This window comes from Aquarana catesbeiana, linkage group LG04, assembly GCF_042186555.1.
Source record: "Aquarana catesbeiana isolate 2022-GZ linkage group LG04, ASM4218655v1, whole genome shotgun sequence".
Taxonomy (NCBI): domain Eukaryota; kingdom Metazoa; phylum Chordata; class Amphibia; order Anura; family Ranidae; genus Aquarana; species Aquarana catesbeiana.
In genome coordinates, this window is record NC_133327.1 from 307,825,824 (window position 1) to 307,837,725 (window position 11,902).

Sequence of the window (11,902 nt, forward strand, 5' to 3'; positions counted from 1 at the left end):
AGCCGTGTACAGGACCCCGAAAACCAATCACTGCCTTCAGGCTTCCTAAGGGCGTAAAATGGTGATTTTACTCCTCACTACCTATCACAGTTACAGAGGCCCTGAAATGTCCAGATAGCACAACCCCCCCCCCCCCAAATGACCCAATTTTGGAAAGTAGACACCCCAATGTATTAGCTAAGAGGCATGGTGAGTATTTTGCAGGTCTCATTTGTTTTTGAAAATAAAGAAAAACATTTTTTTTTCTTTTTTCAATTTTCAAAACTTTGTGACAAAAAGCGAGATCTGCAAAATTCTCAACATACCTCTCAGCAAATAGTTTGGGGTGTCTACTTTCCAAAATGGGGTCATTCGGGGGGGGGGGGGTTGTGCTATCTGGGCATTTCATGGCCTCCGTAACTGTGATAGGCAGTGAGGAGTGAAATCAAAAATTTACGCCCTTAGAAAGCCTGAAGGCTGTGATTTGTTTTCGGGGTCCTGTACGAGCTTAGGCTCCCAAAAAGTCTCACACATGTGGCATCCCCGTACTCAGGAGAAGCAACAGAATGTATTTTGGGGTGTAATTTCACATATGCCCATGTCATGTTTGAGCAATATATCATTTAGTGACAACTTTCTGTAAAAAAAAAAAATATTATTTTACCGAAACTTGTGGCAAAATATAAAATATTCCATGGACTCAACATGCCTATCAGCAAATAGCTTGGGGTGTCTACTTTCCAAAAAGGGGTCATTTGGGGAGGGGTTAAACTGTCCTGGCACTTTATGCACAACATTTAGAAACTTATGTCACACATCACCTACTCTTCTAACCACTTGAGGACAAAGCTCTTTCTGACACTTTGTTTACATGAACATTTTTTTTTTTTTTTGCAAGATAATTACTTTGAACCCCCAAGCATTATATATTTTTTTAAAGCAAAGGCCCTACAGATTAAAATGGTGGGTGTTACAATTTTTTTTTTTCACACAGCATTTGCGCAGCCATTTTTCAAACGCAGTTATTTTGGAAAAAACACACTTTTTTTTTTCATTTTAATGCACTAAAACACACTATATTGCCCAAATGTTTGCTGAAATAAAAAAGATGATCTTATGCAGAGTACATGGATACCAAATATGACATGCTTTAAAACTGTGCACAAACATGCAGCAGCGACAAACTACATACATTTTTAAAAAATGTATTTTTTAAATGTAAAAAAATTTACTGGTGCAGCAGACTGTCAGCAACTGCTTCAAACGCTACAAAAAAACCTGTTATGCCGCGTACACACGAGCGGAATGTCCGTCAGAAAAATTCTGAGTTTTTCACCGTATATTCCGACCGTGTGTATGCCCCATCTGACTTTTTTCAACTAAATTTCAGACGGACTTAGATAGAGAACATGTTCTAAATTTTTCAGACGGAACAAATTACTATCGGGAAACCCGCTCATCTGTATGCTGTTCTGACGTACCAAAAATGACGCATGCTCTGAAGCAAGTACGAGACGGAAGCTATTGACTACTGGCTATTGAACTTCCTTTTTCTAGTCCCGTCATACGTGTTGTACGTCACCTCGTTCTGGACGGTCGGACTTTGGTTTGACCGTGTGTATGCAAGACAGCTTGAGCAGAATTCCATCAGAACTCCGTCGGAAAAACCTTCAGAGTTTATTCCGACGGCAAAACCAGTCGTGTGTACAGGGCATTAGCGTTCGCAGGGATCAGGCCTGATGCTGTTGTGTTTTTGTAAGTGACAGTGATCGATTGATACTGCACTTCGCTGGGCTAGGCACAGGGGCTAAACGCAGGTGCTAGCAGGTATCTGGGCTGATCCCGCTAACACTGCGTTTTTGGGAACACTAAACTGCTGGGGACGCTAATTTAGATCAGATCAGATATTGATCCGTTCAGTCACAATACTACTAAGGGAGGTGTATGGTGCGTGCGTGGCTGTTAGCACTACTGGTACTAATCTGACGCTGCCTGGGGTGACGCAGACCCTATCTGACACTAAAACCTAACTGATATCACCCAACGGGTGATCAGGGGGTTAAACCTTTATTTAGGTAAGATACGGTGGGTGCCCTGACGCTATAAAAAAATAACTAGCTAACCAGCGTCACCCGTAACACTAATATGGTGATCACTGGTGACAGGGGGTGATCCAGGGGTTAAACCTTTATTAGGGGGGTTAAGGGCGTCCCTAGACCTGTCTAGACCTACCACTAAGTACCCTAAAACTGATTTTTGTCACTAATGACAACAGTATAGTGATTAAAAAAAAATATGAACACTGCACTGGGTGATACAGTGACAGGGGGTGAAGGGCTTAACGGGGGGGGGGGGTGATCGGGTAGTGATGAGTGTACCTACGTGTACTGGTGTCAGTGTAGTGTTGGTGCACTTACTCTGAGATGTCCACGAGGAGAGATGACATCACTTCCCCTGCTGTGTTTACACTTACACAGGCAGGTGAAGGATTTAATTCGCCAGGACCGATCACCAGGTCCAGGCCAGAAATCATTGGCCTGGGCCTGGAGACTGATCGGTTCTGAAGCGAATCCGATCGTCACGGATGTATAGCTAGGACGTATGCGCGCCGGATGTATAGCTAGGACGCTTCGCCCAGCCCAGCCTACCTGCCGCAGTATAACTGCGACAGTTGGTCCGGAACTGGTTAAACCCCTTGGAGCTGGCGGCAGGTTTAAGATGCCGGGAGGCAGTGCGCGGTTTATGATAATGTGACCGCCGTGATTGGCTGTCGGGAGCATTTCGAGAGCTTTTCATCAGCTGCCGGTAACTGTGCTAGTAGAGCATAGGGTGCGCACTCTCGGCACAGCTGTATTTGCACTAATGAACTCAAATATGTGGCTGCTCTGCGTCAAGGCCGCATATTTGCGTACTGTCCACGGCTAGGGGTTAAGATGAAATTATAATTGAATCACAATATAATATACACTTGAATGGTGGACTCTTATGCCGCGTATAGGCGGTCGGGCTTTCCGGCAGGAAAAGTCCAACGGAATAATTTCATCAGACATTTCGATCGTGTGTGGGCCCCATTTGACTTTTTCTTTCTAAAGTTCTGATGGACCTAGAAATAGAACATGTTTCAAATCTTTCCGACGGAATCAGTTCCTATCGGGAAAACCGCTCGTCTGTATGCTGTTCTGATGGACCAAACACGACGCATGCTCTGAAGTGAGTATGAGACGGCAGCTATTGGTTACCCGCTATTGAACTTCCTTTTTCTAATCCCATCATACCTGTTGTACGTCACTGTGTTCTAGAAGGTCCGACTTTGGTGGGATCGTGTGTAGGCAAGACAGTTTCATTGGAACTCTGTCGGAGCTCCTTCTGAAAGTCCTTCAAAGTCCATTCCGACGGAAAAAACGGTCGTGTGTACGTGGCATTAGGCTGCATTCACACTACAGCATCTTGAATCACGGGCAGATCTGCCATAGATCTGCCCGCGATTTGACAGCGCCGAGGTGTGAATGACAAAACTCGGAACTCGCATTTGAGATGCCATTAATTTAAATTACACCTCAAATCGTGGTGCGTGTCTGCCGCGATTGTCGCTCAATAAAATGTGCTGCAATCGCAGCAACCCGCATCGCGGGACACATGTCGCCCAAGAATAGTCGAGGAGCCACTTTGGGACGACATGCATCCTACGATGCGGTTTGCCGCGATTGCAGCATGTTTTATCGCGCAACAATTGCAGCAGACCGGCCGGGGATTTGAGGTGTCATTCAAATGAAGGGCATCTCAAATACGAGTTCTGCGTTTTGTCATTCACACCTCGGCGCTGTCAAATCGCAGGCAGATCTGCCCACGATTCAGAACGATGTAGTGTGAATGCAGCCTTATGCTGGCCATACACTATATGAAAGATTGGCCGAAAATTCGGTCATTTGGCCAGTTTGTTCGTTTTTCGGGCAATTAATGGGCACAAAATCGATAATCGCTGGGATGTATTTGAGCCGAAAAAACAAAGGACAAGTTTGGAAATTTTCTGCCGAACGAACGATAAATTGAAAAGTTAATGTGTTTCCTGTCCGAACTGTTTGCACTAGGTATATGGAAAAAAACAAACAAAAAATCTATTAATTTATGTCCACTGAACGATTTATCGGTCATTACATGATGCCACTGTCGTTTGCTCTCACGGCTGTTTGTTTCTCGAAAATGGGTTCGGCCGGTTTTTCCTATCGTGTATGGCCAGCATTTTTACTGCTTTTTTTACCGCGATTTTGCGGCGATTTGTGTCTATTTTTTTATTTACATTCACTGTATATATAGGCTGCATTCACACTACAGCATTTTGAATCGCAGGCAGATCTGCCGTAGATCTGCCCGCGATTTGACAGTGCCGAGGTGCGAATGACAAAACGCGGAACTCGCATTTGAGATGCCATTAATTTAAATGACACCTCAAATCGCGGTACGGGTCTGCCGTGATTGTCGCGCAATAAAATGTTCTGCAATCACATCGCGGGACGCATGTCGCCCAAAAATAGTTCAGGAGCTACAGCGATTTGAGGTGTCATTCAAATGATTTTTCGTATAGTGTATGGCCAGCGTTTTTAGTGCACTTTTTACCGCGATTTTGCAGCGATTTGGGGCGCAACCCCCCCTGCTCCAAAGCACCAACCACCCCATGTTGAGGGCATGCGGTCTGGTATGGTTCAAAAGGGGGGGGGGGCGCTCACTCATCCCCTCCCTTTCCTGACCTGCCAGGCTGCATCTGCATGCTCAGATAAGGGTATGGTATGGATTTTGGGGGGGGCCATTTTTTTTTTATTTAGGCGTGGGGGTGTCCTCTCCAAATCCATATCTGACTGAAAGGGCCTGGTATAGACTGGGGGGGACCCCACGCCGTTTTATTCATGAATTTTTTTAGCCAACAATTTTTTTAAAATTCAGCTGTCAGCGGAGAAGCCTGCTGACAACTGATGACTCATCTGTTGCTAAGGACAAGGCTGCTGGCTTCCCGACCCGCTCCTTAGCAACCAGCTATATACAGTGAATGTAAAAAAAAAAAAGACACAAGTCGCAAAACGCAAATTGTGGCACCATCACGGTAAAATCGTGGTAAAAACACAGTACTTGTGTTTTGGATGTGGTTCCATTGAAGTCTAATGCCCTGTACACACGATAGGATTTTCCGATGGAAAATGTGTGATAGGACCTTGTTGTCGGAAATTCAGACCGTGTGTAGGCTCCATCACACATTTTCCATAGGAATTTCCGACACGCAAAGTTTGAGAGCTTGCTATAAAATTTTCCGACAACAAAATCCGTTGTCCGAAATTCCGATTGTGTGTACACAAATCTGACACGCAAAGTGCCACGCATGCTCAGAATAAATTAAGAGACGAAAGCTATTGGCTACTGCCCCGTTTATAGTCCCGACGTATGTGTTTTACATCACCGTGTTCAGAACGATCGGATTTTCCGACAACTTTGTGTGACCGTGTGTATGCAAGACAAGTTTGAGCCAACATCCGTCGGAAAAAAAACATGGATTTTGTTGTCGGAATGTCTGATCAATGTCCGACCATGTGTACAGGGCATTACATGCACAACGCTGCATTTTGCGGTAAAAAAGTCCCTGACCCTTTTCGAGAACGCAGAGGCACAAAAATGCATTGATGTCAACGTGTTCCATATGAACCCATGTTAAAAAAGTTCTCTGCATTTCTGCAAAATGCAAAACGCATCAAAAAACGCATTAGTGTGAATCGAGCCTTAGGGTTGGTTATCACAGGCAAGAGCCCTTGCTGTCCCTATGAAAAGAAACATGCAGTGGATCACTTTTCAGAGGGTGTTTGACAGGCGTTGAGGAGGGAATATGTTGCCTTGTCACTGCCTGTTTTAACCCTAAAAAGGCTTAAAGTGGAACTTCAGGCTTAAAATAAAAAAGGGTGAACTGGCAAGAATTTTAATGCACAAGAGACATGTTTTGTCTTTTCTGCAGAGGCACTTGTAAACTGCCAGTAAAACACTGAGCGCTTTTGAAGAGCTTTTCAGGCGCTTTTGAAGAGCTTCCCATTCATTTCAATAGAGAGGGGCGTTTTTTCACTTCCCTGCCACTGCACTGCCCCAGTGTGAAAGCATTCATTGATTTTAATTGAAATAGTTTTTCGTGAGCTTTTCAGGCGCTTTTATTAGCGTGAAAGAGCCTGAAAAGCGCCTCAGTGTGAAAGGGGTCTAAAGATACTTACCTGCCTGTCCGCCTTTTTTTCAGTGAGCCGCACACGAGCAGCTCACTGTACAAAGACAGCAATGCCGAATTTGACTGAACTCTCTACGCATGTGCGGGAATGACGTCATCCCTGCCCGGTCAATGAAAGCGCCGGCAATCGAGACACAGAAGCCCAACGTTCAAAGATGCCAGCGACCAGACAGGGAGCTCCAGGATGCCACATTGCTGGAGCTGAGGTTAGTATTGTTTCACTTTAAACACCACACTGCAACTGCGTGCATTGCACACAGCTGCAGGGTGAATACAGTCAAGCCCTATACACTTCAATGGGTTGCATTCAGTGGCAGTAGCCCCCCGACTGAATTTGACATGCACTTTAGTTTTTGCCATCGCCGTGAAGCAAAGTGCACTGAGCAATTTCGTGTACTTCTCTGGGTGGGCGGGTGGGGGCGTAAAACTACAGCTGAACCACCTCCTTTTACTACCACCCCTTGGCTACCAATGTGAACAAATTCTTAAAGTGCTCCTGTTAAGTACACATCTGCTGAAGACTGTGTCTGCTTACATGTGTCTGTTGCTTGGTAGAAAGAATACTTTTCAGTTGCAGGGTTTATCTTTTTATGATTCATCGTTGGTTATTTACTAAGGCTCCATTCACACTAATGCATTTTTTGATGCATTTTGCAGAAATGCATGGGAATTTTTTAACATGGGTTCCTATGGAACTTGTTCACATCAATGCATTTTTGTGCCCCTGTGTTTTCGAAAAGGGTCTGGGACTTTTTTCATGCAAAATGCAGCGTTTTGCATGTAATAGAATTCAATGGGCATGCAAGAAAAATGCAAGTCCAGAATTTTTGATGCGTTTTTGATGCGTTTTGCATTTTTGGAATCAGCATGTGATCAAACACCTGCCCTTTAAAAATAAACTACCCAGGATGCCTTGAGAACCAGCAAATCCCAGTTTGGACTATAGCAAACATGGTGAGGACTGAGCATCTGATCAGCCTGGTGAGGCCAAGAACCTATCTGTACACTCCTGCTGATCCCTAACACAAGGATTGTAGAAAACGAGACCAGGGGTGGCTTGAAATTGCCAAGGAGCTGTATCCACAATGGGATATTTTCTCCAAGAAGCAAGCAGACCTCAAATGTAAGTAATATAGACAAAATTTACACACACTTGTTAAAATTTGAGTTTTCAGTGATGTAGAAAAATTAGACAAAGAGAAATCATTAGAACTTTTTAAACCTTAATGTGACCTATAAACTGTACAAACTCAACAGAAAAACTTACTAAAATCTTTTATGGGGTAGTCAAAATAAGAAACTCAAATAATGTTGTTGTATAAGTGTGCACATCCTCTTATAACTGGGGATTCAGCTGTGTTCAGAATTAAGCAATCACATTCAAACTCATGTTAAGGAGTCAGTACAGACCTGCCATCATGTGCCTCTGACTAACCCCAAAGAAACTTCAGCATTAATTAAAGATGGAAAAAGTTAAGCAATTATATATGTTTGTCTCATTTTTTAACATCACAGAAACCTGACATTTTACCAGGGGTGTGTAGACTATTAGATCCACTATAACTATGTATGTGTTCATGTGCAGGATCAAAACATTTTTGAGGGTTTAGTTTGTTTGTTTTAATTATTTAGTTACCTAAATACATTTATTTAAATTTGCTACATTTAAAATTTTTTATGATGGAGTTAGTGGAGTTCTGCTTTAGATTTGGGCCAATTTTCGTGAAAATTGTGCCAAATTTCCTTAAAATTGTTGCAAATTTCCATAAAATTTGGCCAATTTTCAATAAACTTGGCCAATTTCCATAAAATTTGGCCAAATTTCCATAAAATTTAGCAAATTTCCTTTAAATTTGGCCAAATTTCCATAAAATTGATGCAAATTTCCATAAAACTTAGCCAAATTTCCATAAAATTGGGCCAATTTCTCTAATATTTGGCCAAATTTCCATAATATTTGGCCAATTTTCAATAAAAGTGTTGCAAATTTCCATAAAATTGGGCAATTTCCATAGAATGTGGCCAATTTTCAATAAAATTGGGCCAATTTCCATAAAATTGTGACAAATTTCCATAAAATGAGGCCTAATGTTCATTTTAAAACATTATTACACAAAAAAATAGACAAATTAGGCTATTTGTTTTTAATAGTATCTTAATGTCAGATACACATTTTTCAATGCAGGCAAAAAAAGGAGCTGGAAAAATTGACCAAACATAAGCTTCACAAAAACACACATTCACAATGTTTAGAAGATCTGTTAAATTTGGTCTATCTAGGCTATTGCATCTAGCTGCCATGGCAGCTGACCTTCTGGAGACATGAAATATGAACAGAAATTTTCTCGTAAAGCAGCATCACTCCTACTGCCTCGAGTGGATCTCATTTCAGCTCTTGTCATGGCCTGATTGGCAATGGTGTCCTCAATTTGGAACCTGTCATGCTCTCGAATAAAATTATGGAGCGCACAAGTAGCTTTCACAGCCTGTATAGCGTGTTGCATCTTTAGATATATTGGTGTGTGCAACAAACGCCATTTGTTGGCCAGTATGCCAAAAGCACATTCAACAACTCTCCTGGCCCGAGTGAGTCTATAATTGAACACTCTTTTTTCTGGGCTCAAAGAGTGGCTTGAATAGGGTCTGAGAAGGTGTTCCCTAGCGCAAAATCTTCATCAGCCACAAACACATACGGCATTGCAGGCCCAATAGTTCCAGGGAGTGGTCTATTGGCTGGTAGTTCCAGCCTATTTCCTTGCAGAAGATGCCCTAAGGTTGAGTGGGTAAATATACTAAAGTCTGAACTTCTGCCGTAGGACCCTATATCGACATATATAAAATGGTAATTGGCATCTGCCATTGCAAAAAGCACAAATGAAAAATATTTTTTATAGTTATAAAAGCTGCTGCCACTGCCTACTGGATTCTGGATTCGTATATGCTTTCCGTCAATAGCACCCACGCAATTTGGGAAATTGCACTGCTGCCAGAAGATATCTGCTATCTTTGCCCATTCATCAGTTGTAGGTTTCGGGAAGACCACCACTTTACGAACGTCCCAAATGATGGAACATGTGTCCCGGATTAGGTAGCTAGCAGTTGATTTCCCAATCAAGAACTGAAAATGCAAACTAGAAATGGAGTGTCCAGTTGCCAGGTATCTGAAATTAAAACAAAAATATGTTTTCATTGTTTTGCAGTAAAAGCTTTGCAAACCAGATGGCATAGCGCCAAGGATTGCTTTAATAGTCATTTAAAAGAGGAACGGAGTATGAGAAGTGGTTTGGCTGCAATGTCCTTCACACCATACTCGTATGCCAAAGACCTTGAATTTTTCAGACTCATTCTGGAGATGCGAAGGTAATTTTTCTAAAAAGGGTATTATGAATCTGTGTTTCTGTGCAGTTATTACCCGCACCCCCTAAAAAAAATGGTCTGTTTTGTTTTGTGATTTGCAGCACAGACACCTGCTGGGACAATGAACCTGCAGAAGAAGACTCATCAGCGCAAACACAGGAGCCTACAAACCCAGGATCTCCAAATCAAGAAATGGCTGAGATAGCTGGAGAAGAGGAACAGGAGCAGGGGGGGCTGCTGCACCAGTGCGCACAACTAAGAGGGGGGGTGCCACCAAACGGGCAAATGAGAAAGAGTCAGAGAAAATGTACACTTTATTAAAGGATCTGTCAGATCGTTTTACTTGGCAATTGTCTCTCTCCCAACAATTTGCCAATACCCTTGTGCCCTATTTTGACCAGGTGCCCGATGCCATGAAAATGGATATGCAAATTTCTTTGATGCAGACCATCAAATCATATATCCCCAGTCCCCAAAACATTTTCCAGACAGACAGAAATCTTCCACTGCAGACAACCAATTATGCTTCTTTCCCAAACCCCCCTTTATATTACCAGATGCCTATGCAACAAAGTTACAGACCAGGAAATCAATACCCATCTAGACCAACACTTCAACAGCTTGATCACCACCAACCTCTACCATCTGCACTTGGGCCACCAGGATCAGGTTTTGGAGCACCAGATGTGGGCAATAGGGGGCCACCTTACCGTTTCACAAATGCCCCAAGTCTTGCTCAGGACCAGCACTATGGAGAAAGTGCTCCTTGTCTGTCCTCCCAGCAACCTGAAGCATGCCAAGACCCATTTACTTATCATACTTTATAATTCTAAATACTAGTTCTGTTTTGGTTTATTTATGAAAAAACATATGGTGGAAACCTAATTTAACTCATTTGTATATTGAAATAGGGATGAGCCTAATACTTCGTTACTTTTTTTGTTATCTGAACAATTTTGTTGTTGAAAGAATGAAGCAATTCTACACGTTATATGTTTGTGTCAAAAATCAAAATTAAAACCATAATTACATTATTTTGCTGAAATATAAACTTCGTGTGACTGTTCATTTGATTAATACTTTGTGGGTTAAAGTATAAAGCAAAAAGTTAAAAATTACCTCAATGTAATAATTAGCCTTTCAACTGGTGGAATGCAGTTCCTGAAGGATGTGTTCTGACGTTGCAGCTTGCTGCTGAGTAAACCAAGCAAAGCATCAAAACTGTGTGGGCAAAAAAGGCCATTGAGAAAACCACAAGCACAATGTCACCTATACAAGCACCTACATTGAGCCTATTTAGTCAGTAGATTTCACTTTAAAAATTTGTTTAGGGTTATGGTTAAAATGTGTGTTTGGGTTAAGACTAACCCTAACCCTACTTTAAATCCTAACCCTAACCCTACTTTAAATCCTAACCCTAACCCGACTTTAATTCCTAACCCTAACCCGACTTTAAATCCTAACCCGACTTTAAATCCTAACCCTAACCCGACTTTAAATCCTAACCCTAACCCTACTTTAAATCCTAACCCTAACCCGACTTTAAATCCTAACCTTACTTTAAATCCTAACCCTAACCCGACTTTAAATCCTAACCCTAACCCGACTTTAAATCCTAACCCTAACCCTACTTTAAATCCTAACCCTAACCTGACTTTAAATCCGAACCCAACTTTAAATCCTAACCCGACTTTAAATCCTAACCCTAACCCGACTTTAAATCCTAACCCTACTTTAAATCCTAACCCTTACCCAACTTTAAATCCTAACCCTAACCCGATTTTAAATCCTAACCCGACTTTAAATCCTAACCCGACTTTAAATCCTAACCCTAACCCTACTTTAAATCCTAACCCTAACCCGACTTTAAATTCTAACCCTAACCCTACTTTAAATCCTAACCCTAACCCGACATTAAATCCTAACCCTAACCCTACTTTAAATCCTAACCCTAACCTGACTTTAAATCCTAACCCTAACCCGACTTTAAATCCTAACCCTAACCCGACTTTAAATCCTAACCCTACTTTAAATCCTAACCCGACTTTTAAACATAACCTAACTCTAAACCAGAATAGGGCTAGGTAATGGTACTAAATCAATAACTCACCTTTTAATAGACATCCGTGTGTAATCCATAAACTTGTCCTCATGGGCTCGGAGCTCGTTGTAAATTGAATAGAATTGCCCTCTCTGCTCCCTATTGGCAATCACTGGATGCACCCAAAATCTATGTTTTCTCCTTTGTTCTTCTTCGGCTTCCTCTTCAAGCAAAACTGCAGGAGTAACTGTGGCTACTGCTAGAAAAAAGGACAT

At 42.1% G+C, this 11,902-nt stretch overlaps 1 protein-coding gene across 1 annotated transcript in view; it reads left to right on the forward strand.

Moving 5' to 3' along the window:
- Positions 1-10,388, forward strand: part of LOC141140030 (uncharacterized) — a 67,938-nt gene extending 57,550 nt beyond the window's left edge. Inside the window, exons 2-3 of the mRNA XM_073626763.1 lie at positions 9,430-9,589; positions 9,688-10,388. Coding sequence (XP_073482864.1) covers positions 9,430-9,589; positions 9,688-9,907 — 380 coding nt within the window. The 3' untranslated portion in view covers positions 9,908-10,388. The remainder of the gene's footprint in view (positions 1-9,429; positions 9,590-9,687) is intronic.
- Positions 10,389-11,902: the final 1,514 nt, after the last annotated feature.